This window comes from Prinia subflava, chromosome 12, assembly GCF_021018805.1.
Source record: "Prinia subflava isolate CZ2003 ecotype Zambia chromosome 12, Cam_Psub_1.2, whole genome shotgun sequence".
Classification (NCBI taxonomy): domain Eukaryota; kingdom Metazoa; phylum Chordata; class Aves; order Passeriformes; family Cisticolidae; genus Prinia; species Prinia subflava.
In genome coordinates this window covers 6,389,446-6,416,080 of record NC_086258.1, presented here as the reverse complement: position 1 = coordinate 6,416,080, position 26,635 = coordinate 6,389,446, and the positions used below count along the sequence as shown (strand labels likewise).

General features: G+C 56.8%; 1 protein-coding gene across 2 annotated transcripts; it reads right to left on the bottom strand.

Moving 5' to 3' along the window:
- On the bottom strand, positions 1-26,217 carry ASS1 (argininosuccinate synthase 1). Of its 2 annotated transcripts, none has more exons than XM_063409714.1 (15): positions 25,742-26,217; positions 23,290-23,401; positions 22,747-22,815; positions 22,319-22,507; positions 20,498-20,554; positions 19,983-20,057; positions 17,119-17,189; positions 16,699-16,729; positions 13,116-13,206; positions 11,216-11,300; positions 10,157-10,221; positions 6,171-6,302; positions 2,485-2,641; positions 773-838; positions 1-304 (listed from the first exon to the last, which is right to left on the bottom strand). In XM_063409714.1, exons 1-15 carry the CDS (start codon positions 26,200-26,202, stop codon positions 250-252), a joined length of 1,716 nt encoding a protein of 571 aa, XP_063265784.1. In that variant the 5' UTR covers positions 26,203-26,217; the 3' UTR covers positions 1-249. The 2 variants fall into 2 exon arrangements, with proteins under 2 accessions (XP_063265784.1, XP_063265785.1); XM_063409715.1 differs by having other exon boundaries at positions 25,746-25,996.
- Positions 26,218-26,635: the final 418 nt, after the last annotated feature.

Genomic DNA, 26,635 nt, shown 5'->3' with positions numbered 1-26,635 from the left:
TCTCCATGCCGGACCCCGCGCGTGGCTGGGGGTTTATTTCTCTCCCACTTCTCCGATGGACAAACCTTTTTTTAATTATTATTATTATTTTCCCCTGATTGTTTTTCTTGCAGCCCCGTAACAAAGCCGTCACCTCCGCCGCCGCCCCGCTCCAGGGAGACGAGTTACAATTACAAATTGCCACCACAATTAGTGCTACTTCTTAGAGAAATCAGAAAGGGGAGAGGGAGGCTCGCGTGCGATTGATTGCTATTCATCCTGCTTTACGGTGACCTTGCTCTGGAGACGATGATATTCCTTCAGCCTGGAAACCGGGATTTAAAAAAAAAAAAATTAATTGTAAATTAACAGTAAGAACACACATTTCCTTTCAATTAATTTAAGCAAAATGAGAGGGCGTGAAGAGCAGGCGTTTGTTAAGGCCTGTACAGTTTAATTATTTTTTTCCCCCCCACGAGATAATGTAATTAATCTTAGAGGAGTCGGGGGACACGGAGGATCGGGGACAACAAAGCAGTTAACAGGCAATGGAAAAATTAAGAGCCCATTATGTAAATGCCGCGTGTTTTACAGCCCCGGAGTTGGGAGGGGTCTGAGAAATAAGTAAAATAACGAGGCTGGCTGTGCTGGGGAAGGCTGCAATTAAGCAGGGCTGGTACTGGGGGGCACCCCACTGTTCAGGGGGAGCTCGGTTCACCCCAGAGCCTGAGCGAGGAAAGGGAAGAGGCCCGGGGTGTTGGGGGCTTTCCCCCTCGGGGAGGGTCCCGCAGACCTGAGCGAGTTGATGTTGATGAAGCCGGTGGCGTCGGCGGGCTCGTAGTCCCCTTGCACGTTCATGCTGCCGAGAGAAAGGCACTGTCACTGCCGTGGGGCTCCCGGGGGAATGGGAGCAGCCTTTCAGGAAGGGAAAAGGGAAAAGGAAGGGAAAAGGGAAGGGAAAAGATGTAGGGGACCCCATTCCTGCTGCTCTCAGCTGCTGGGGTGGCTGAGGGGGGCTCAGGTCCCTGCCAGCCCCTGGGGAAGGGCACAGGGCTCAGGAGCAGCTGTGCCCGGGTTCCACAGGCCCTGCCAGAGCCCCAAATCTCCCTCCTTGGTGCCTCCTGGGCATCATCACCCTTCTCCCCATGCTCTGGCACCGCACAGGGGCGTTCACCCTGTTCCAGAGCAATCCTACAGGTGTGGCTGGCCCATGGCAGGCTCTAGAGAAGGGGAGGGGTCCTGGGCAGGAGACGCTGCCCCGGGCACCAACAGGGAGATCCCCACACTGGTGTGGGGGTTTATGGACCTGGCAGCCCATTCCTCACACTGAGCACATCCCCTTTCCCAAGGCAGCAGCCACCCACTGAATCCCAACTCCGACAGTTTCCTGCATCCCCAAAACACACGGCTCATTTCCCAGAAACCTCAAACCTTAAAGGAGGAAGCGGAGGGAAATAAAGAAGAAAAAAAAAAAAAAAAAAGAGTTTACAATGATTTTACCTCCCCTGACGGGCTACAGAAAAACCTCTGTGCTTTTATTTTTGCTCATTCGAGTGGTTCTGACCTGCTCTATAATTACGTTACTTTCTACCTACTGTGCAGAGGCATTTCCACACAGCTCTGCCTCTCACAGCTTTCTCTCGGGTTCCTGTGACGCCGTCACTCAAAGGCTTTCAAACCAGCGATGTAGAAATCAAAAAGAAAAGGAAAATGGTTGGAGACGCAGGGAGAATAAGTGCCCCTGCTTTTCTCTCCCTCTCTCTTTTTCCTCCGTCCCACCCCCCTCCATCCTCCTTTTTTTTCTTCCCTCTTTTTTTTTTCCCTTTTTCCTTTTTTAATACTTTATTCATTTAATCTCTCCAAGTGAGAGTGCGAAGCATAATGAAGGGTTGGGACGGATTATTAGGAGCTGTTGATTTTGAGGGGGAGGGAAGGGGGGGAAAAAAGCCAGAGAAGAGAAAGAGAGAAGATAATTTGACATTTACTCCAACTGATCTAAACTCATTCGGGTGTATTTATGGCTTATAAAGTGTTTAGAGAGATTGAAAGGAGTTGAGGGAGGGCTGAGGGGGGAGCGAGCAAGCGAGAAAACAACATGAAGAAAAAGGGAAAAGCCAGAGGGGGAAAAAACCTAATATTGACTTGAAAACATGGCTCGTGCTTCAGCTGGATGCTGGGCTGGGCCCATGGTGTCACCTGTGCCACTGGGAATGGGATGGGATGGGATGGGATGGGATGGGATGGGATGGGATGGGATGGGATGGGATGGGATGGGATGGGATGGGATGGGATGGGATGGGATGGGATGGGATGGGATGGGATGGGATGGGATGGGGTGGGGCAGGATGGGGTGGGATGGGGTGGGGTGGGGTGGGGCGGGATGGGATGGGATGGGATGGGGTGGGATGGGATGGGATGGGGTGGGATGGGGTGGGGTGGGGCGGGATGGGGTGGGATGCTCACTGTCACCACTCCTGCCCCCCTGACCTCCCCAGCTCTGCTCACCTGACCAGCTCCTCGTTGTAGAGGGACCGCGGGGACTCCCTGCCCAGGATGTAGACCTGGCCCTTGAAGACGGAGAGGCGCACGGTGCCCACCACGGGCTCCTGCGAGCGCCCGATGCACTCCCGCAGGAACTCGCACTCAGGGCTGTGCCAGAAGCCTGGGGACAGGAGATGGGGTCAGCAAGGGGCTTGGGGAAGGCCACAGAGGCCTGGGATGCCAGGTGGTACCCCAGGGCATCCTAGGGTGGTCCCCAGGCTGTGTTACAAGGCAGGCCCTGGGTAGTTTCCAGGGGAAGGGATGCAATTGCAGGACTGGGGGAGGAAACGAGACGCTGGGACACACTGGGTGAGCCATGAGGGATGCAGACCTCACATGTTTCCCTTCTCCTTGGTGGCTCTCAAGATCCCACTGAGAGAAGAGGATGGAACAAACCAGAAATAGGCCATGGGGCCATCCTTGCTCCAGCTCTGCTGGGCAGGGGTGATCATGCGAATAAAAGATTTGTTAAGTAGGTATGAAATTGCCAAAACCCACCATCTTGGGAGGGCCAGGTGGAGACAGATGGACACAGAGATGGGGGGAGAGGTCAGCTCCCAGCCCCCCAGGAAGGGGATGAGCCATTCTCCCCTGGGACGGGCAGAGTAGGGGTCTGTGGACTGTGCTCAGGGGAATGCAGCCCCACAGGAATACCCCACCCCCCAGCAGCTCTGGGGAGGGAAGCCCCCTCAGCAAAGGGGGTCCCGGTGGGGCAGTCACCCCAGCAGTTCCCATTCCCCACCCCAGAGGGATGCAGAGCTCCCCCCAGATCACAGCCTGGGCTGACACTGGGGCTGTGCTTTGGTGCACAGGAGTCTCGGCAGCCCCGAGTGGGCTCTCCACCTTCCCAGCCCTGCCAAGGTCAGCGAGGCTCAGATTGTCCCTGCTGCCACTTGTGGGGAACTTTGACTTGTCCCCACTGTGGTCCCAGCGCGAGGAGCTGGTGGGACACAGGGAACCAGTGGAACACAGGGAATCACCCTGGAAACTCCATCTGACCCAACCAGCCTACCCCTGCCCTGGCTCCAGTGGGGACAGCATCCTAAATGCCCCGAGCTGAAGCCCAGGCTGGATGCTGGGGTGATGTGCAGTCACACCACAGCCCCCCAAAACACATCCTGGGGGAGCAGCTGTTGGCATTGCAGGTGCTTGGAGGGGCCGTGGCCCTGCCTGCCACCCCCATGCCCCTCCTGTCCCTAAGCAGGGTTATTGGCAGGGAGTCCTTGGAGAGCCAGAATAAAGCCTGGGAGATGTAGAAGGAGATAGAGGTGGAGGAAGAAAGAGCCCATTCACCGCCCTCCGGTCATCCCCGGTTTTATCTCTCCCATCTCTCACCGGTGCCCTCTCACCTTTCCCTTCCCAGCTGGGCTCTGGGGCCGAAGCCATTGAAGAAACAAACAATTTCTTTTGTTGTTTGGCCTCACCAGCCCCTGAGCAGGGCCGTATCCTGCAGCCTTGTCCCCCGGGGTCTGTGTGGCCCTGCAGTCCCCCACCACCAAACCCACCTCCCTCCACCACAGTGTGACCGGGGGGCCTGGGGACCCCTCCCTGAAACCAAGGCTGCTGTGCCAGTAGAAACCCCGGCTCCAGCCAAATACAGTCCTTTTTTTGGTACCCACCCTCCAAGTACAACTCTTCAAATAGCAGGATTGATGTAAAAATCTCTGTAAAAATAAACCCCAGACACATTAAAATAATAACCAGCTGCTTAAATCCTGACTCTGACAGCTCCAGGTGGGAGAAAGCATCCCCCCCTCCCGACCCCCCACCGCAGACACTGGAAGCGATCCCCCTTAATGACCTTCCCACCATCCTGCCCTAATCACGGCGCAGGCAGGGGGACAATGGCATTTCCGCACCTGGAAAGGACAGAACCGGCTTCAAAGCCACCCCTCCACAAAAGGATCAATAGGAACAGAGGGAAGATAAACACTAATTCTCCTAAAAACTGGGCGAGCTGCAATAATGAGGTGTTAAAGGAAGGTGAGCTTGAAAGCCTGGCCTCCGGCAAGGGGACCCAGGGGTGCATATTGCACCCTGCTGGGGTGTTTTCCTTGGATTTGGGATTGCCTGGCAGGGGAGTCTAGGACCGAGCTGGAAACCCCTGGGGATTCAACACGTGGAGCCAGGGAAACAGCAGCCTCTGCCTGGCAGACACAGGAAAAGAGAATTTAAACCATGACTCCTTGGCTTTTTAACCTGGTGGCTGCACAACAAGCGAGTGGTTAGGGAAAAAACAAACAAACAGGTTTATGCCTGAACTAAAAAAAAAAATAAAGTCAAAAGAAAGGCAGTCCAGGTCAAAGTCTAATAAAAATGGCCAGAGGCAAAAGTGGCACCAGAGAATGAATGAGGGCAGAGGCTGTGATCCAAGAGGAAGGTGGCAAAGGCTTCTGCAGCCCCTGTCAGGGCCCTAAAATATGATTTAAGCAGTAAACGGGCTCAGGTATTATATGCCAGTTGCTGAAGAAGATGCAAGAGGAGATGTCCTTGGAGGGGAAGGTGACAAACACTGGCACCAGAAACTGCAGGGGAGAAAAGCCTGACCCGGTCCTGCTGGATCTGCTGCTGCCCAGAGGCTGCACTCCCTGAATCAGGTAAATTCCAGGGTATCTTCCCATGGAAGACCCCATAGGAATCATCCCGGCCCTTGTGGTTAGAAATACCTGGAAAGTGATGGGAGGAGGAGCTGGGAGGCTGAGAAACCAGGGCCTGTAAATGACAAATGTTTGGCCATGGGGCAGGAATCTCCCTGGTGTGGGGCCTCCAGGGCTCCGAGCACCCAGGTGTGGGCAGTGGGGTTTAGAGCCCACTTAGGGCATCTTGGGCTGATCTTACTTCCCTCAGAGACTGAGTCAGGGTGGATCCATGGAGAAACCCCCAGGGCAGGGCTGGTTCTCCTCCCAGGGTGCCAGGCCAGGAGCTGTTCCCTGTGGCACTGGGGAAATGCTGAGCTGCGACCCCTCAAACTCAACTCATGAATCTGCTGCTGTGGCCACTCCACAGCAGGAAGGACACAGAGCTCCCCTGCTGCCTTCACTGCCGGGGTGAGCCAGGATCCCCTCATTCCTTCCAGCTCCCAGCCCCCTCCAGGCAGTGCTGTCCTGTCCCAGACCGGGAGCCCCAACCCGCAGTGCCCCTGTGTGGGCTGTGCACCACATAGCACAGCCAGGACCTGCCATCCCTGCAGAGCCCCCCGTGCCACACTGCCAGGACACAGGGACAGCTCCCCAGCTTCAAATGCCGTGGCAGGGTCTGAAGTTTGGGTGCCCCAAACATCCCAGTGTGCATGAGGCAGGGGTTGGAGGTGAGAGCTGGGGAAAGGGGACATGAGAGGGGGCAAAAGGATGGCAAGTTACATCCAAATGTGCAGGTTGGGATGAAGCAGTGGCACTAGGCTGGGAGAGATGCCACGAGCAAGCCCCGATGGAATATGGCATTGCCTCCCAAAGGCAGGCACAGAGCTCCCTCGGCAGGAAAGCAGGCACAGTGTGGGGTTTTGCTCAGCCCAAACCCGCCTTTCTCCCCAGGAGAAGCCTCAAAATCCTCAATTTTACAACCAGCACGACCTGCAACCTCCAGCAGCAAGGAGGGAGGATGAGGAGGGAGGCTGGGAGGACGCTGCTGTGGCAGGACTGGGCTGCACCTACCGTTGTACACCAGCTCTGAGAATTTCAGGGAGAGGCCCTGCTTGATTTTCCGCACTTCCCGGTCCATGGTGAAGGCCTCGATATCTAAATGTGCGTGGTACAGGATCGTTCCTGCTGGGGTCTCATAGATACCTATCCATTTTTCCAGGCAGGGGGAAAAGCAGAAAAAGAGAGAGAAACGAATGAGACCAAAACTGTCAGCAAATGACAAAAAATAATGACTTGGCTGACAGAAGGAGCCGTGGTCGAGCGCATTCAGTCTCAGCTCGCTGTAAAATGCATCTGTCATTATATTCATGCTGGGGCCGAGACAGTCCACTCCGCACCTTGCGGAGAAAATTTCTAGATTCCCCTCTTTGAAGAGGCACTCTGACGAGGCTAAATGACAGGGTTTGGGAACCGATCCCCCCACCCATCCGTGCCCAACGGTCTGCGGCTGAAAACCTGTAATTAACAGAACGAGCGGGGCACAGGCACGGGGAGCGCGGGGCCTCAATACCCTCCTCTCCCTCGGCTGCCGAGAAAGGGCCCTGGGCATCCGCTGGGAAGCAATGAGGCTACCTGGGGGCTGGGAGGGCAACCTCCTTTGGGGCTGGCAGGGCCCCCCCAGTCCCTTCCTGCTGCCCCCCTCCCATCGCACAAGGCCTGGGGATGGAGGATGTTTAATTATTTCGGCAGGCTGCTCCTTTGTTGCAGGCGTTCAGGGCTTGTTTTGTGCACGATGTGGTTATTTGGGGTTTAAATACCAGTGTGGCCGTGCGGTTCTCCTGTCCGTGTTGGATGCAGGTGGGAATGCTGTGGGGAAATGCTGAGCTGGTCTGGCTGTGAATATGTGATGGGAAGGGCTGTCACCTGTCCACAGCCAGGGCTGCTCCACCAGCACGTCCCTGTCCCCTGCCTGCCTGTGGGAATGGCCCCTTCCCAGTGCTGGGCACCTGCTATGGTGGGAATGGCAAAGGGCACAAAGGAACCCTGTAGGAAATTGTCCCCACTGAAGGGGATGTGTCCCCAGCCAGCCCCAAGAGAGGATGAGGGGAGCCCACAGGGCTCAGAACGTCACCAGGCTCTGCTGTCTCAGTGCCCTGGGGAGTGGCACAGGCTCAGCAATTCCTGTGCCAGTGTGGCCACAGCCCCGCAGGTACAGCAGGATCCACAAGTGCAGCAGCCTGAGCCTCTTCCATCAAACCTCACCCCAAGCAGTGTCCATGATGTCAGCATCCTACAGGCACAGACCATGACCTGACTGTCCCAAAGGAGAGCCAGCCCCTCCTCTCCAGCCTCCCCAGCAATGGTGCAGCCTCGTCCCTGTGTTCACCAAACACCCACTATTCCCTCAGGACTGTGAGAGCAGACAGCCAAGTTAACACCAAACCCCAGCTGTGCCCACGGGTGCAGCAGTGACACGGGGAGCTGCTCTTTGTCCCCTCCAGCCCCTGACTGTGGAGCTGAGCCCACCACTAACACAATTAATACTCCCTCTCCTTCCCCTTAGATGTCAAAGCCAGTTTGGGCTGAAGATTTGGGTACCTGCCTTGACCCCCACCTCCTGCCCATCTGTGGGTGCTGGGAGACAGGAGCAGAGCGTGTCAGCTGGGGCAGAGGGGAGGGCAGCTGACAGCCACTCTCCACTGCCGAGGAGACAAGAGACACCTTCAAAGTGACACTGGCAGCATCTCCAAGTGTCTATTTTCATCTCCCCATGTTTACAGGAAAAAGACAGAGGTGTCAGCACTGCAGCCCAACGATGCTTCAATCACCCCATAATTACTGCTAAGGAAGGGGGGACCGGAGCAGGGGGGACATGGAGGGAGGCAGCCAAGGAGACAGCTGCCGCTACTTAAAATTTTCTAATTTGTAACCTCGGCTGTCACTTCACCTCCACCCGAGCAATTTTGCTGTGCTGAGTGCAGGCTGTCACTCCCGACGTCATCCCCGGGACAGGAAGGGATGCGGCGCCTTCCCGAGGGGAAGGGCAGGGCAGTGCTGTGCCCAGGGGAAAAGGCTGCCCAAATTTCTACCCCTGGCCCAGGGCTGAGGCTGAGCCCTGAGGCCGGGTTTGGCCTGGTAAGTATTCATTGCAGGGAAGGGTTTTTCCTCTTTCCTCGTCCATCAGCTCAGCGCATCCAGAGGAGGAAAGGGAAAAAGGAGGAGAGAACCAAGGGGAGGAAAAGCCCCAACCAACAGCAGCGCTCAGCTTTTGGCAGCGGCCGTCCCCCTCCTCCCCTCTTCCTCCCCACTGATTTCATTTACTTCACTTAATTAGCCCCCCTTCGGAGTTAAAAAGATAATTTGATAATGACGATGTGAAAGGGAGGGAGAGGCAGGGCCGTGCTCCTGCTGCAGCCCGGAGCCCCCGGCCGAGCCGTGCCCCCCGACCGCTGCAGCGGCGCTCCCTGGCACCCTGTAATTAGCCACCCTCCTCCCACTAAAACAAATACGGCAAAAACGAGTTAATAGGGCTTAAAAGGCTGGTGCAAGTGCGTTCAGTGCGCCCCTTGCCCATTAGGCCTTAACGAAGTCCAATTAGGAGCTTAGTAAAAATCAATGCAAATTAATTTTTCCTCTTCTCTGACTTCCTGGGACTGGGGGATGAGGGAGCGGAGGCACCTTCGCTGCCACCTCCACCACAGGGAAGGTTCTGGCCATGCTGTTGCCTGTGCCTCAGTTTCCCCTGTAGAACCCCAAATCCTCCAGGCACACTGCTGGGGTTTAAAGGATTGTCTCCTCCAAGCCCAGCTCCCATCTCCTGCACCACTGATCCTAAATCCATTTGGGGTCCAAAATGCTGCAGTGGGGTCACCCTGAGCTGCTCTGCACCCCAAAATCCTGGAAGAGAGCAGATACCCACAGCATCCTCCTGCTCCAGCCCGCTCTCCCGGCTCTCCATCTCTCCCACATCTCACAGAGCAGATTTCTGGGAGGTTTCCCTTCATCCCAAGAAGCGACCAAGGGCAGGATCCTGCTCAAAGCAAGGGGGGAGGCTACCCCAAGGTCTCATCCCCATGGGGAGCCACCCCGGGGTCTCACCCCTGTGGTGCTGTTCCCGGAGCCCGCGGTCCCTGTGCGCACAAACACGGCAGCGATGTCACACAGGAGACAGACATGACAGTTAAATGGGGTTTGGAGAAATTATTAAATGCTGGAAGGGTCACTAGAGCATGTCAGTGGCTCTTAAAAAAATAAAATGGATTTTGACAAATTACTCAGCATCCTGCATGCAAATGCGCAGGCTGAGTGTGCGGGTCGGGGTTGGGTTTTTTCCTCCCTTCTTTTGGTTTTAATTTGATTATTCAAACTCAGATCAAATGATTTGGGGGTTTGTTTCTTGCCCTGTGGTGGGGAGGAACACTGCAGGCTTAGTCTTACCAAAATATTTGCTGTTGTCCTGCACAGAGGGCAAGTTCAAAGAAAGGAAGCATCTAATTAAGTATTAATGAGATTTAAAACAAAAGAGTTGGAGCAAGGAGTTGGGAAATGATGCTGAGCCACCTCCTTACTTAGTTTTGCACAGAGCAGCTCGCTGCCTCCAGAGGTTTCCAATGAAATTGATCCCAATGGAAGATCAATATTAGGAGACACAGTCTCAAAAACGTGCAGACAAATCAAATATTTGCTTTTTTAAAAGAAACCAAACCAGTAACTTGGATCAGCTTCCTGTAGTTTGCACAGGTATTGGAGAGTCTGGCACCATCCAGGACCTTCCACGAGCACATCCCTACACAATCCCAGAGCCTGGAGTGTTTCCTGTGGGGCCAGGGCTCACCTGGAGGCGCTGGGACCCCAGGGCAGGTGGCAGCAGTGGCAGCTGCTGTCACTGGAGAGCAACAGGGCGTCCCTGTCATGGGCAAATCTCTGCCAAACGCTGATGGGGAGGGGAAGGTTGAGGGCTGCTGGTGTGACCTGAACCAAAGCACCCCAGGATTACTGAGCACCCACCCTGGTTTTCCTTTTTTTTTTTTTGTCTTTTCAGGGCGGGGCAGGCTCACCTCTGGACTTCATGCCCACGAAGCGGTTCTCCACGATGTCAATGCGCCCAACCCCATGCTTGCCCCTGCGAGGAGAAGGGAGATTGCACAGTCCCATCCCCAGTGGGACACAGGTGGCTGTGAAAGGTGGGCCAGAGGGGTGGACCATGGGGAAAAACCCCAAATGGCAGCAGGCAGCACTGCTGACCACCAGCAGAGACCCCAGATAAGGCAGGTGACAAAGAAATGGATTTTTCTCTCCACCTGCCTCTAGCTTGTCACCGAGGCCACCAGCACCACAGGCAGCCATGGCACTTAGGCCACTGGAAAATAAACTGGGCAAGGAGACAGGACATGCCACAGCTGTATTCCCAAAGTAATTATAAAACTGCTTATTAACCATTTCAAAAGTGAACTAAGTGGAAAAGTTCATTCCCATTCACCACCAGGAGGATAGATGCAGGGGCACAGAGGAGGATGGCCAGGGACTGGGTGGCACTTAGGAGGAGTGGGTGCCCTCACGAGTGCTGCAGTATTTTTGGTAAAACTCCTGAGGATGGGGGTGGCACACAGAAAGAAAACCCCAAAGGGGCTGCTGCTGTGGAGACAGGACTAAAAAAGGGCAATGAACCTGGCCAGCAGGTCTCCATGCCCCAAAAAAGTCAACTCTCCATATGAAAAGGACACTGAGCCCTCTCAGAGAGACAGGGCAAGGCAAGATATGAGAATGGGGGTTCCACAACTGAGATGGAACAAGAAATAAAGGGTGCCCTGCAGTAGGCACAGCAGCTGGGACACACAAGCAGCCCAGAGAACATTCAGAGGACTTTTTAATCCGCCTGATGTACAGTGAGCAAAATCCTGGGGTATTTATACCCTCATTCTCCCGGCCTGGGTGCCCAGCTCTGCTTGCTGGCATTTATGGCACAACTGGGACCCAGCTGGGACCATCCCATGGCTGAGCACCATCCCTGAGCTCATCAGGATGTGTCTGCTGTGAGCATCCTGCTTCCACCCCACGCCGGGTACCCCGGGGACGCTGCCTTGTCCCCTCTGCCAGCTGGGCAGGGTGGCACTCACGCGATGTCGTTCAGGTACACAAAGAGCTCCAGGGCCGAGGAACGAGTGGCTCCATCGCCGGTGTTGGTGACCTTCACTGGGACACCTGCAGAGGCGGGGAGAGAGGATGGGCAGGATCAGCCAGTGTCAGGATCCCCCCGGAACATCATCCCCCGGGCGTTAAATAGATGTGACAGATATGAACTCTAAATAACTTCTTAAAAAGGCATATCCAAGCTGGTGCGAGGGGGAGGCGAGGGGAGGGAGACCCACCTCGGGAGAGGAGCGAAATAAATAAATAAAAAAAGGCCATAAAAACGTCACCCCCCCTTTTCCTCTCTCTCCTCCCTCTCTTTTTTTTTTAGGGCCTGTGAAATTGCAACCAGGCCCTTAACTAATTGAATTTCACGCTCCGCAATTGTCTTACAGCGCAGCACCTTCTGTCCCACCAGCCCTTGCCGGGGAGGGGGGACAGAGTGACAAATGTGTGCCCCCCCTCCTTCCCTGGCCAGCACGGGGGGTGTCTGGGGGGGACCCCCACACCGGGGCACGGCTGCTCGCACACGCACGCACACGCACCCCGCGGCGGGGTGCTCCCCGCCATGAATTCATTATTGCACCTTTTCTTTTTATTTCCCCCCCTCCCTTAATTTTTTTTTTTTTTTTAAAGGGCACCGGGCAGGAGCAAAGCAGAGCAGGGTGGTGGTGGAGGGGGGGGGGGTGATGCTGAATAGAAAGAGGCATTTTTCTTTAGCGGTGTGAAATGAGCAATATATGTATTAGGAAGCTGACAAGGGGGCTGCGGGGCCCACAAAGAAAAGCGGTGCGGAGTTGGAGGCTAATCCCCCCTCCATCTGCCCTCCTCATTACCATTTAACGCACTATCAGTTGCCAATCAGCCTCAATGCCTCCCTTTCTAGTCTTTATTATATAGGCGCCCGCAAGAGCCCTGTCTAGTGATGGGGGCTGTCAGCTCCCCCCACCACCCCTTAAACCCCCTATTTTTCAGGGGTTTATAAACTCAGTTGTAAATTGCTATTAAATGTAAACTCGCGGCAATAATGAACCTTAAGCTGCTTCTCGGCGTGGGCCCCCCCACCCCGCGCCCTCCCCTCGCCCCGGCTCTTTCTCTCCTCATCCTCCGCCGGGATATTGGCCCGGGTCCGCTCGGCGAAGAGCCGACGTTGTCGGGGCTGTTGTTGCTGAAAGCTGCTTAGCCTTTGAAATAGTTAATAATTAGATTAAAACTTCAAATAAATTAACTAGGGGCTGAATGGGCTGCCGAGAGGGGGGCTGCTCCCGGCGGGGGGATGGTTAGAATGGAGCAGCCAGGCTGGCGGTGGGGAGGGGGTGTCCCCTCCCAGCAGGGTGTCCCCCCAGCCTGTGCTGGGCTCGCCGCTCTGCCAGGACGGATGGTGGCACGGGGATGGCCGTGGCTGGCAGAGGTGCAGATGCTGTCCCTCCTCAGGGATGGCTCCGGGGCTGGCCCTGCCGTGTGTCCCCAGGGATGCAATGGAGCATCCTTGTCTCCTTCGTGGCAGCAGCACCAGTCAGATCCTGCTGAGTGGCTCCGCAGCTTTTACACGGGCCAGCATCACCTGTGTGCCCTCAGAGCCACTTGCAGGAGAGGGGACCCTGTGCCTGCTGCACCCTGATGGCAGCTGAGGGGGCTCAGACCCCTTTCCATTCTCAGGAGGGTCCCAGAAAGCCCCTGAGATCTGACCAGACCCTCTGCATCCCTCAAGGAGCCCTGGCGTGCTGCAAGCTCCATCCTCAGCCCCGATGTCACCAGTCAGGGCTCACCCATCCGCCCCCACCCTGGGGATGCTCCCAGCTGCCAGAGAACCCTAGACCCGGCTGGGAAGTGGGGCTTGTCTTGGGGGACCCAGGGACAAGGCTCTGGCAGCAAGGAGGCTCTTACCCCTCTCAAACTTGATCTCCAGCACATCTGGGGTGTCGGGAGACTTGGCCGGATCACAGGTCTTGGTGTAGAGCCCGGGAGGAGCCTGGTTCTGCAGGGAGAGGGAGAGAAGAGGGACAGTCAGTGGCATTGCCATGGCCAACACTGCTGGCAGCCCCAACCCCAGGGCACATCCCCCATCCCAAAGCTCTTCCCCCATCCCAAAACACTTCCCCCTCCCCGGGGCGCATCCCCCATCCCAAAGCGCAGCACCAACACGGCGCAGCACCGGCGCTTACCGGGGGCCCCAGGAACAAAGGGGTTGGCAGAATCAGCCAATTTTTCCCCTCAACTTGATCTCATCTTTTCCTCCGACGCCCCCACAGCTGGAGGCGGGATGGCTGCGGAGAAGCAAGTCAGGCAGGGAAAAGCAGGACGCTGGCGGCGGGGCAGGCGGGCGCCCGCACGTCCCCGCACCGCGGCCGGGCTGATTCGGCGCTGACCGAAAAAGCTGATGAGGAGGCCTGACCCCAGCAGGTGCTCCCGGCACACCGGCTCTTTCATGGTGTCCCCGGGGTTAATACACACGGGGAAAATAGAGCAGCAAAGCAAAAACCCATTTCAGAGCACATCAACCTTTATGTATATTTTTTTTCCCTGAGATTTATAGGGAAGAGGCATCTTATCTCCATCAGAGCCAGGCCAGCAGAGGCTCGGGTGCTGATGGTGAATTGCTGCAATTGAAGTGCGTGCCAGAAGAAGCACGGGGGGGGGACGGGGAATGTAATATAAAAAATGCTTTCCGTCCCAGAGAGCAAATGCTTTGCAATTTCACGTGGCCCCTCAGCACTCACCCATGATGCGACTGCACAGGCTGACCCCAAAATACTTTCAGATCTGTGTTTGTAAACTCCTGCCTCCAGAGGGACTCCCCACCCAGCCACAGCTCCGGGAGGGGGAACGGAGGCACCCAGGGAGAGTCGTGCAGCCTTTTTAAAGGTGCCAAACTGGTATTTCCCCACTAAACCCAGCTGGACAGAGCTGGAGCTTGGGGAATCTCCAGGCAGGAGGGCCCTGCACCCACCCACCCAATGCCTGGCCCACGCTCTCCCTGTTCCTCTTCTCCTTTATAAAACACAGCCCTCCTGCTCAATTCATCAAATCACAGAATAGTTTGGGAATGGAAGGGACCTTTAAATGTCCCTTTTTCTCATTTCTCTTACTTTCCATCAAGAAAAAGAAATGATGAGGTATAAAGCAAGTTAGGAAAAATATCCCCATAGTAACCCAACAAAAAGTGATTGCTCTAAAAAATATTTAAGCTCTTTAAAGGGAAAATTAATTTCTCTAGAGAAGAAATTTTCATCTAATTTTTTCCAGGTAGGCAATAAGAATTTTAGTGAGAAATTCCATTTATTTTTGTCTAAATTACATTTGCTGGATCACTGCCAGCACCTGAGGGAAGCCCACACAGCTTCAAGCACCCATCCCACCCTCCACACTGGGGAAAGACCCCTTGCCCCACCCCAAACCTGGGGGTGCCCATCTCAACACCAGCCACAGCCGAATCCTGGGAACACAGACACAGCTCCCCTGGCACTCACTGCATCAAACCCCTCCTCAGCTCCCATTTTATGCCATTTTTGCCCCTTTCCCTTGTTCAAAGCGAGAGGCGCTGGCGGGCAGGCGCATCTCCCCCGTGCCCCCCACGCACAGATTACACGGGCTGTGGATTTCAATTTTACATCGTCTGGCCTTTCCTAGCCCTGATCACACTTATTAACTAGATGAACCCGTGAGAGATGATGAAAAACTTCGAGTTCAAAAGGAAAAGGTGGAGGGAGGCGGGAGAAAAAAAAACCCGGAAAGTATTAAAAACTCTTTACTAAACATTGGAAGTCAAAGTCAGGTAGTTTCCAATTTTCTGAGCCAACTATGAAAACCCCTATTAAATAAAATAACTAAATAGAAATAAAAGTGACATTTGGCTTGCATTCCATCATTACGGTGTGAGTCTGTCCTCTTTTTATTCTGTCTCCTAAAAGCACAGTTCAAATGACAAATAGTTTGTTGCAGTGTATCAATGCCTTCTATTTATCCCTCCCCGCAGGGGGGCTAGTCCTGCAATGTCATCTTTAAAGGGGAGAGAGGAAAAAAAAGGGGGAGAAAAAGGAAAAAAAAAAAGGAAGAGTGTGTGGAAAGGCAGAGAGGGAGGGGGGAAGAAAGAAGCAAGAAAAACGGGGCAAGAAGAGAAGAAATTGGAAGCAAATGGTCCATGAAGTAAACCATGATGCAGAGCTATCGATGCCGCAAATGGTTTATTCATCCGGCTGATATTGTTGTGCCCGGGACTGAATGAACTCTTTCAGAGTGCCATATGAAGTTAAAGCAAGTAAATTTCTATCTTTCTCCACATTAGCTGCCTCATTGCCCTTCAATCGGGCCTCACAGAGGCAGAAAATAGCTCAACCATCTGCTTTCAAATCCCTGCGTTTGGCAGGTCCCGGGGGTTTGGGGAGGGGAGCCCACCGTGCCTGGCACCTCGGATCTTGCCACGGCCACCTTGTGCCCAGCAGCGCTCCCCGGGCCGGGGAGGGGACAGCGGTGACAGTGGCGGCAGTGACACCGCGCTCCAGGAAGCCACCTCCCGGCACTGCCACGGGGTGAGGATGCTCGGGCCGGGGTCAGGGCACCGCTCAGCCCCGTTTTCCAAGCTGGGTCTGGGAAGGGAACGGCCTTGGCAGAGCCTGGGGATTGCGGGAGGAGAGGAGAGGTGCTGGGTGCGGGTCAGCCCGTGCTGCCTTCACCTAAGGACGTGAACACCCACCCCTGTGCCAACCACTCTCCGAGAGGAGGAGATCCCCGGGAACCGGGCTGTGACCCTCAGACACCCCTCTGGAGGGCACCAGAGGAGCAGCGGGACCCCCTCCCCACCTTCCTCTTCCTCGGGCCCCGCCGCAGGCACGCGTCAGCCCCGCTGCGGGAGCCGCCTGCGGGCACGGAGCTGCAGCGGCTCCGCTCCTCCGCCTGCCCGCCTTCCCCGCCTCTCCCCGGGCTGTCTAATTAGCGCTGATGGATAGTTGGAATAGCGGCCGGGCGCGGGGACCCGCTGGAGCACGAACAGCGCAGGCAGGACCGCCAGCACGGCTCGGAGCGGCCGGAGACGCGACGCTGTCACCGCCGCAAGCCCCTGCTGGCAGCCGGAGCTGGTGGCACCGTGGGTGCCCTCAGGGTCTCCAACACCACCCAGCTAAAGGGAGGTTTTACCCCACACCCCCATGGATGGAGGGCTGGGCGAGCTGCAGGCACGGGCAGGGGACCCGAGCTGCAGGGGACACCCCGAGCCTCTGCCACCCCGCCACCAGCTCTGACTCTGCCACCAGCACGGCGTCTGCCTAATTGCTCCTTTAAAGCTGCCCTGCGACACTGTCCCCTCCGGTGTCACCCTGAGACTGTCCCTTCCCTGTTCAAGACGGCAATTAACGCGCCGGGGGCGGCGGCGGAACCTCCCCGCACACACGGACGGCCCCGCCGTGAAATTTCCAATTAGGCTGCAAATACACGGGACGCCCCCGGCCCCGTGGCTGCCGTGGTGATCGATTACCTTGGGGTTCTCCAGGATCCCGGCTTCGTAGCTGCAGCAGGCAGGGAAGGAGAGAGAAGTCATTGCAGCACCTGCAACTTGCAACCCCCAAACCCACCGGGATGAGACCCCCACTCCCACCCGCCCCGCAGGGATGGACATAAGGACACGTTATGGATTCCCAGAGCATTTTAGCAGCAACCCTGACAGGAGAGCCAGGCTTAGGAGAGTCCAGGAGATGAATGCTGCCACTTGGAATGTGGGCAACTAGACAGAAAGGGAGCGTGGAGGATTTGGCATCACCCGTGGTTGGCCTGTGGTGGGGTGGTCTGGGACAATGGATGTGCGAAGGGCTGTTCTGGACGTGTAGGTTGGAGGGGACTGGGGCTCCAGATCCCAGGTCCTCACCTCACAGGGCTCCCCACCTGCCCAGCTCCTCACCTGATGTGCATCAGGTTCTCATCCATGCTCCAGGGTGTCTGAGGCGTCACAGGCACTGGGATCCCGTGTTTCTGCCAGGAGAAGGAGAGTGGGGGTCAGACAGCCTGCAGGGAAAGCCAGCCCTCATTGACCCTGGTTCCCAGCAGGATCAGCCCCAAAAACACAAAGGCACAGCCTATGGCCACCAGCAGGGCAGCACAGAAAGGTGGACTCCCGTGTCCCTGAGCAACATCAGCTCCAACCACAAGACCCACCTCAACAGGGACATCAGGGACAAAATGTGGCTGGGGGGAGAACGGCCCAGCCCTGCCACAGGCACCCCATGAACCCCAGAGCTGGGGACACCAGCACAGATGTCATCTGCTTGTCCAGGCCCAGGATGGTGCAGTGCTCTCAGGTATGTGGTGGGATGGTTGGGGTGTTCTTTGCAGGGCCAGGAGCTGGACTCAGTAACCCTCTGGGTCCCTTCCAACTCAAGATTCTATGATTCCCCCAGCCAGGCTTTTCAGCAAGGGGAGCTGACACAGGAATCCCAGTCCCCAAATCCACAGCATGCTCTAGAGCCTGAAGAGGACTAATCTCTGTCATGAGGGGACACCAGCACATCCTCAGAGCCTCGTGCAAACACACGGTGATGCAGACACACCCCAAAGAGGTGACAGTGTCCCTCTGAGCCTGGGCACCTCCAGCCCGCCGTGCCCAGGGACGGTGGCCCCACACCAGCTGTGTCCCCAGCATGATGTGCAGCACCGAGCCCGGCTCCCTAACAAGGTCAGCAGTGCTCATTTATCCACTGACACTTCAACGGGGGAAATTGCCTGTGAAGAGGAGGTGAATGCTTGGGGGAATTAGCGGGAGAGGTGACACTGGAGCCAGTGGGGACATTGCCCACCCTGCCGGGACACCGGGCCATGGTGTGCTGGCTGTGGGATGGCCATGGCAAGGCAGGGACAGGGACAGCAGCTCCCACTGAGCCTCGGTGTGTCTGTACTGCCCATGCACTGCTGGGCAGCTCTGGCATTTCGGTGCCACCACAGCAGGGACACCAGCCAAGGGCTCAGCTGGGGACAGAGGAGCAGGGGCTGAGCAGACATTTCTTGTTTGCCAGGAGCAGGGGGAGGAAATGCTTGTGGTTGTTGCATCACAGCCCTCAAACCATCACATGAGAGGGGAGCAAGGTTCTGAGATCTCCTAATGCTGCAGAGGGACTGACTCAGCCCTGCTCCTGGGGGACACAGCCTCAGGCTCATGGGCGCTGATTTGCTGGTTCCTCACCATAATTGCAGCATAGGGACTGCTGGGACCCCCCATTACCCAATCTAGACCTCCTCTGGCACAACTTAAGGCCATTTCCTCTTGTCCTATCTTGTATTTGCAAGAAGAGACCCACCATTGGCACACCCATCTCACCTGGGGTGCACAATTCCATCTTTCACACCTGAATACCCAGAGATCTTGAGCTGACTCAGCCTCTCCTGCCTCTGCCTCCTCCTGGCAGCTGGGGAAGCCAGTGCTCCCTAACCCATCCTCACCTCATTTCAAAAAGGATCCTCCACGTCCAGACCCAATATTTATGAAGCCTAGGCAGCCTTTGCTGGAGCCAAAGGTGCCAGGACCAAAAAGGGGTTTTGTTGTCAGCTTCTGTCCCACCTGGCTCTGCCTGTAGCTAATCCTGGAAAGCTTGGCTGTTCTCACTGAGGTGTGGGAGAATGAAGCAGCCACTGGCACAGATTTGCTGCCAGGGCAAGGCTGTGCCACAGTGAAATAAATCCTCACTTTCCCTGGCCAATGGAGCCCCAAACATCAACATTTTGTAATTCCCCCAGCACCAAGGTGAGCACATGTATGCACTCAAAGGACCTGGCCATGCATCCCCCTCTCCTAAGGATGAAAAAGAAGGGAAACCACCTTTATTTTGTAACAGATAACCAGAGACTGAGCAGTACTTAAACCCTCACCCCACAACCTTTTGCTCTTGGAGTGGGGCCTCAATCCATTTCATTTCCCTTCCCCCCCTTCCAAACAAACAAAACAATCCCCACAACCAAACAAAACCCCCAACCCCAAAACACATGTTCCATTTTCCATATAATAAAACCACAGCGCTCTTAATAACTCCCCTCTTTGACAATTTGTTTGGCAACATATGGAAAGCTCTCGTAAACTCTCCCCTCCATAATACAACGGCAGATGGCAAACACAATCCTCAACACGCCGCTCTAATGGGCTCGGAGGGCTCCTCACCCCATGCCACATCCTTCCAACTCCACACCTCGCCTTCCCAGAGATTACCCAGGCAGCTTCGACGGCAGCTATTTAAAAACTGAAGCAATTTTCTGGTTTATGCACAGAGCTGACTTTTCCCTTTTGATTGATTGAGCCGAGTTGTCAAGCATTTCCATGAAGTCGCTAAAAAAGAAAGGTACCCTGGTGGGCACATAAAAACCTGATGCAAAACTTCTAATATGTTTTATTGTAACTTGTACTTCAAAAAGGAAGGGACAACAAAGGTGAATGTATTTGCTTTGTCTGATTCACAAGTCAGAGAGCTGGGACCCGTTTCCTCAGAAAGCAGGTAACAATTAATAGCCAGGTAATTATGAGGCTTTTAGAAAGGAAGAGGGAAAGAAAAATAGAGGAAAGCTGGGGGGAAAACCCTGACCAGGAGGCTCCTAAGTGGTGCTGCAGGGATGTTGTGCAGGGTGTGCTGCTGTCACCCACCAAGTCACAGTAAGCACCCTGTGGTGGCCCTGAGCATCCCATGGTCACTCCAAAAATCCCGTGGCTACCCTGAGCTTTCATAGCCACTCTGAGCACCTTTTGCTGCCCTGGACATCTTGTGGCTACCCCACAGCAGCTCCTACCTTGGCATAATCCATCAGCTCACGGCGTCCAGGGAAGCGCTGGTAAAACTCGGGCAGCCTCCACGGCGCGACAACCTGGCAGGAGGGCAGGAGCAGGAGATGAGAAGCCCCCTGCCCTCTTGTAGCCCCTGGCCCCCTCTGCCCCTGGGAGCCAAGGGAGCCAAGACCCACAGGGTGTTGTTTCCCCAGCTGAAATTCAATCTCCCAGCACAAGGTGGGAGTAAACCAAACCCCGACCCTAACCAGGCACTGGATGCAAAAGGGAAACAGGCAGCATCGATTATCCAGCAGCTGCCTTGGTACTGTCTCCTCTGTGGCCTCGTGGTGTTTGGGGTAAAAATAGGTCAATTAAGGATCATTACAGCCCCCTGAAATGCCAAAACGTCGCTGTGTGCAGCTGGTGGCTTGTTAAAGTGAGGCAGGGCCGTTTGCATCGGTGTTAAAAGAGAATTCCCCCAGCAGAGAGGCCGGGAGCCTGGCAGTGGGGAGGCAGGGGATGGCTTTGGGTGCCTTACCTTGATCTTGGGGCACAGGGCATAGCAGCTGAGCTCGAACCGAACCTGGTCATTGCCCTGGAACATGAATGGGAGGTGCTGAGGGGTCACAACACACACACGCAGCCTCTGAGGAGCTGCTTGGCTCCAGCCACAACTCCCCAGTGATATTGCAAACCTCGTGGACAGAGGGCAAGGATCCTCTGTCCCATGGGATCATTCCTGGTCCCTCTCCATGGCAGGTTTGAACCCCAAACCACCTTTCCTGTAGCTCTTGATAGCTGTGTTTGAACCAGTTTTGGGTATTTTTTCCCCCAAAGACATCAAAGGACAAAGAAGAAGGAGGGCAAGGTGGGGTAAAGACCACAACGAGCAGAGGGATACAGCAGCTCATAATTAAACAGCTCAGAACCTCCCTTTACCTTAATTGGCCCTTGCTGATCAGGTCCCACTAATGAGTCCAGGTAGCTGGGAAGGGGCAAGGAGCAGTAGGAAGGCTGGGAATTACGAGCACTTCCAAGGGAATAGCACTCACACTTTCCACCCTCACCAAGGGGCGTAAGGACCCCCACCTCCCTCCCATCGGCCTGGAAGATGCATTTACACCCGAGCTGGGAATTCCCGGAGGACTATTACACACAGGCAAGTACATCCACCAGAGCACTCATTTCCCTCACGGGCCCCAAACACCCCCATCTGCTCCGGCAGTGGGGACACCCCAGATGGTCCCATTTAAGGCTCCGCAGCCGGGTCGGGTTACCCGCGATCCGTCCCCGCCTGTGCCCGCGGCTTAATGGCTCGGGGAGTGCTGCCACCAAGGGTGTCCCTGCCAGCCGGGATGGCTGGTGGCACCTGGGAGCAGAGGGGACACCTGGGAGCAGAGGGGACACCGCCGCATTGAGGGGTTATTACTCCAGGGCACCTTGGAGCGGGAGCTTCAAGAAAGGGGATGGGTAAGGTGGACAGAAAGGGGTGCAGGGACCTGCATGCAGCAGGAGAGTTATTCTGGTCATGTAGCCCCCTGCTGCCCCTCTGCCCCATTTCCTGGGTGCTGGCAAGACCCTCGATGTCTCCTGGCTGTATTTTAGATCCCCTTTCTAACAGAGTCCCCACCGTGGGGACCCCCAAACCCACTGTGATCCCCCCAGGGAGTCACCTCGCCTTACCCAAGGCTGCGGGAGGAGGAGAAGGAGGCACCCGGCAGGTCCTGGGTTCACCGTCAAGCCCTCACCTGCCCCAGGTGTCCCCGTCCGGGCTGGGGGTGACCCACGGTCACGTCTCGCAGGTCTCACGCCCCCACCACGCTCCCCGAGGGGGATTCCCCCTCTCCAGGAAGGGGCTGGCCCCGAGCATCCCTTTTCCACGGTCTCTGGCTGCCTCTAGCGGCAGCGTCCTCCCTGCGGCCAGCGAGGACAGCGGCGATGGGGACAGGGACCGAAACAACCGGGATAGGGACAGGAATCGGGACCGGGAGAGCCAGAACTGGGGACAGGAATAGGGACAGAGTCTGGGACAGTCGCACCTATTCCCTGACCATGCCGGGATGTGCTGGCTGAGTCTCAGCCGGCTCCCGGTCCGGGAAGCCTCAGCATTTTGAAATTACTGCCAGAAACAGAGTATCCAGCCTTCCCAACAGCGAGACGGAACCGAAATTGGGCACAGAAATCCCAGAAGTGGGGAGGAAGTGTTGAAACACGGCTGAGTTTTGCACAGTCCCTGCAGAACACCCACCAAACACCCTGTGCACCCCTCCTGGCACACCCAGCTTGGCCTGTAGACTGACCAGCTGCCCCATCCCAACACCTCGAGCCATCCCTGCCCGGTGCCCGTGTCCCCCCTCACCTTGCCCGTGGCCCCGTGGGCGACGTGCTGGGCTCCCTCTCGCTGGGCGATCTCCACGAGCCTGCGGGCGATGCAGGGCCGGGCCAGGGCGGTGCCCAGCAGGTAGCGATCCTCGTAGAGAGCATTGGCCTGCACTGCCGGCCAGATGAACTGCTCCACGAACTCCCTGCTGACGTCCTCGATGTAAACCTGCCAGCAGAGGGACATTCCTGATGGAGGGGTTGCCTCGGGGGAAGCTCACTCCTCTGGAGTTTTAGGAACAGAGCAGCGAAAAGTCTCTTTGCCCCCCTTTTCCTGAATGCCGGTTAAAGGGTTTGGGACAAAACCTCTCGAGAGGGGATTTCCCACTGGCATGGTTCCCTCTGAAGTGTGTGAGACCCCAGGGCCCACCCCCATGGTGGGGAGCAAGGAGGGTACACAGTTATTACCTTCTTGGCCCCCAGTGCCAGCGCTTTTTTTCGTGCTGCCTCAAAATCTTCTTTCTGCCCAATGTTGGCCTGGAAAGCAGTTTAAAAAAAAAAAAAAAAAAGACTCCGTGTGAAACAAGACCACAAAACCTAGTGCAAGCCCAGTTTGGCACAGGGCATCATGCAAGGCATGACAGAGCCCGTGGTGGCTGGGCTTGAGGACACCCAGGATGAACAGGAGGGGAGTTCCACCCCCCGAAGTGGATGTCTCAGGGCCATGCCCCCCTCTGCCAAGCCCCTTGGCTCTGCCCTGAGTCCCTGCCTTCATTAGCAGAGGGTCATTAGCTGGCAGGGACAGGCTGTGCCACACAGGGCTGGCAGCTCAGCAGAGCAGCAGAGAGCTGGACCGTGGTTAACCAGTGTGAGCAGGTCACCGCCACAGCCCCACACACACACCAGGACCCCCATTGCTCACCAAGCCCCCCAGCCCAATGACCCAGCACCCCCTCCACCCCCAGCCCCTGGGGACAGAGCTCCTGTGACAGGGCTCAGCACAGAGCTCACCAGGTAGGCGATGACATCGTAGCCCTGCTCCTTCAGCCACACCAGGATGCAGGAGGTGTCGAGCCCCCCGCTGTAGGCAAGGACCACAGTGCCCTTGGACTGAGCCATGGTGCTGCCAAAGCAAAGGAAAAGGGGCTCAGGATGCCACCAGCATCAGCCATGGTATCAAGAAGGATTAGCTGAAACAAGAGCCCTCCCAGGCTGCAGGGAGCCAGGGCAGGGCTGGGGGCAAGAGGAAAAGCCACAGCACTGTGACCATGGCCAGGCTGTGGCTCTCAGCCAGGGAGGACACCCTGCCTGTGCACCAACCTGTGCACCCAGTGGCTGGACAGCAGAGGAGGCCAGGGCAGGCAGGAGGGCAGTTCTGCTCTTACCTTTTCTCCATGCTGGCAGCCCCAGCAGAGCGTGCCCCACGCTCTGCACGTGCCCTGAGATGCTGGGGAGCCGGGGCTCAGGCACAGCTCACTGCCTTGCTCTGGCAGGACCCAGCACATCCCGGCTGTCTGCAGAGAGCTGCCACAGGCTCAGCCCCCAGCGCCCATCAGGACAGCAATGGCTGCAGGGCTGGGGGGCTTGGCAGCATCCCCTAGAGCACAGCACAGCCCCAAGTCTAATTAAAGCTCATGGGGCATTTGTTCTAATTGCACTGCACGTGTTTGCTGCCGGCACAAAACACTTACGTGGGGATCCAGTGCCCCTCACCCTCCAGCCAAGGATATCAAGGAATTCAGCCAACAACAGGAGAGGGTGAAGGATGCAGCAGCCTGGATCTCAGGGGAGGGCTGGGGGTCTCAGGAAGGGACTCTGGACTGTCCCTGCAGTCCCCGGGCCAGGCTGTGAATCCCAGGGCCCCACGAAGAGGCGATGCCAGCTGACCCTTGGCCGGGGGAGGAGGATGGCAGAGCCGGCCAAACCCTGTCCTGAGCAACTTTCACACTGCTGCTGCCAAGTCAGCACAATCCTGCTCCCGCAGGCCGGGAAGGCGCCGTGCCGGGCTGCTCCGGGCTGGCTCACCCAGCACCTCTCCCAGGTGTGCAGAGCCAGCATCCCATGGGGCACGGCTTGGAGCCAGCCGGGGGCAGGCTCTGCCCTGCTTCTGCCAGGTCCTTGCAGAGGAACAAAGGGGTCTGGCAGCCCCATTCCCTTTCCTCCGGCTCGCCAAGCCTGCCCGTGCCAGTCGGGCTGCCACGCAGGCTGGAGCAAGCAGCTTTCCCTGCTCGGGGGCCCCGTGGCTGTGCCAAGCTGGGTCCCTGCCCAGCCGGGTCCAGCCGTCCCTTCCTCACCGGGGCATTTACAGGAAGGCAGTCGCAGTTCCCAAAACGGCCCAGCCCAACCCTGACGCTGAGCCGGCTGCTCCTTTCCAGACAACTTCCCTCCTTTAGTGCCAAAGTCACCCCTGCTGTGGCCACCAACATCGCTGTTGTGGTTGCCAGCCTGAGTAAGCACCTCCGAGACCGGGCACACTCGCTCTACAAGTGGCCCAGCAGGGCGATAGGGAACAGCCTCCAGCTTTCTCCTGCTCAGACACGTCCCAGTGTCGCAATGCCCGAAGGGGCCTGGGGCACTTCGTCCTGGAGATGCATCCTGCATCCCAGAAGGGGTGGGGCCACCAGAGTTCCCAGCTCTGGAAATAAGACTCGTGCCAAAGCCGCCTGCCCAGGAAGGGAGAGCCCCGAAGTTTCAACGTTCTGTGGCAATAAATCAGAGCAAACAAAGTTCAGGGAAGGGGAACGCCGCGGGACTTTCTCAGCCCTTATTATTATTCCTAGCAATTTCCGTGTGAGTCGGGGCAGGGATTTTACCGGACAGACTGAGGCTGCCCTACGCCAAAGACACACCACGCTTTCGGATTTAAAACCAAGAAATAAATATAAAGAGAGAAGAGAATAAAAAGTCTGAAACTTTGGTAAAGAGAGGAACTGTCTTTGCCAGCCGGGCTGGAAGAACAGCCAGGCTGCTACCTGTGGGCTGGGATGGAGCAGACAGGAGGGGCAGGGGCAGGCAGGGGGGGCAAGGACAGGGGCAAAGGCAGGCAGGGGTGACAGGAACAGCCTTTCCAGCAGCAGAGGCTTGTGTTTACTGCTGCTGGGGTTTGCTTCAGTATCACTCCTCCAACCTCGTGGAGGTCCCATCCTGCCTCCCAAAATGCCCAGAGCAGAGCAGAGAGGGCACGAGGTGATACCGGCTGAGGTCTTAGTTCTCATCCCTGAGGGTGTCTCAAGGAAATGGGACTCACTTAGAAACCCTCTGCCCATCCCAAACTGAGCTAGGAAGGACTTGACTGCAGTCTGCACAGCCCTGGGAAAGGGGCTGGCACCCCACTGCCCTGCTCCCACAGCCGGGGTGGGGGACACCCATGGGTGGGTGGAAACGGGACAGCCAGGATGAGGTGACATCCCCCAAGGCAAAGGCGTCCCTTTCCCCTCTCCCCCTGTGCCGTGCCCGCACTCACGCACTCCCGGTGTCCGGCTGCCCTCGGTGCTCTGGTCCGGTGCCTGGAGCATCCTCCCCCTCCTCCTCCTCCTTTATAACCGGGCGCAGGCAGGCGGAGCCGCCGCAGGACAGTCCCGCCTTGGGCACCGTCCCCGGGAGAGGCCCTGCGCTCCTCCTGCCCGCGGGGTGCCCGGCACAGCACCGGGAGAAGCTGCCCCCGGGCCAGGGTGGAGCCGGTGCCCAGCCCCATCCCCTGCATGGCCGCTCCAGGTTCTGCCACAGCTGTCCCCCCACTCCTGACCTCCTCAGCAACCTCCACAGAGCACCCACGGGTGTCACCCCCCCTGGGTGACTCCACGGAGTCACCTGTCCCCGAGGAGTGGGAAAATGGGGGCACAGGAGAGATGGTGCTCTGCAGCACCCGTCTGTCCTCCCTGGACCAGCAAGGAGGGGGAAGGTTGGATTTATCTGAATCTCCATCGGGAGGCAATGCAGGAGCAGGGTGGGCAGGAGGGGCAGAGGGCTGTCCATGGGGCCAAACTCACCTTTCCCCCTCCCACATACCCTGGGCACCCCAGACCCACAGCAGACATGGCTTTGGAGGACAGGAAAGCTCCATCCCTAAGGACAGAGGGGTTTAGGGGAATCTCAGAGAGGTGCAGCAAGAGCCAGCTCCAGTGACAGGATCTGACCATGGACGCTGCACGGCCACCATCAGCCTCTGTGGTGACTGTGGGCTCGTGGCTCCTGGGGCCATCATGCCACATCCCACAGCATCAACCAGGACTGAAACAGTGTTTTGGGAATGTCCTCCATCTTCATCACATGCAGATAGGCCTTGTCCTGCTCTTGCTGCTTGAGGGACTTGACACCAGGGCAGGATTGGACCTTCAGGGGCTGGACATTGGCCTTC

What these genes read in the sequence shown, in the direction of transcription:
- ASS1 (XM_063409714.1), bottom strand. Translation starts at nt 26,202, where the DNA reads ATGGAGATTCAGATAAATCCAACCTTCCCCCTCCTTGCTGGTCCAGGG. An exon ending in CCCACGGGGCCACGGGCAAG is followed by an intron (nt 20,555 to 22,318) that starts GTGAGGGGGGAC and finishes TTCATGTTCCAG; the next exon opens with GGCAATGACCAGGTTCGGTT. An exon ending in GAGAACCTGATGCACATCAG is followed by an intron (nt 16,730 to 17,118) that starts GTGAGGAGCTGG and finishes TGCCTGCTGCAG; the next exon opens with CTACGAAGCCGGGATCCTGG.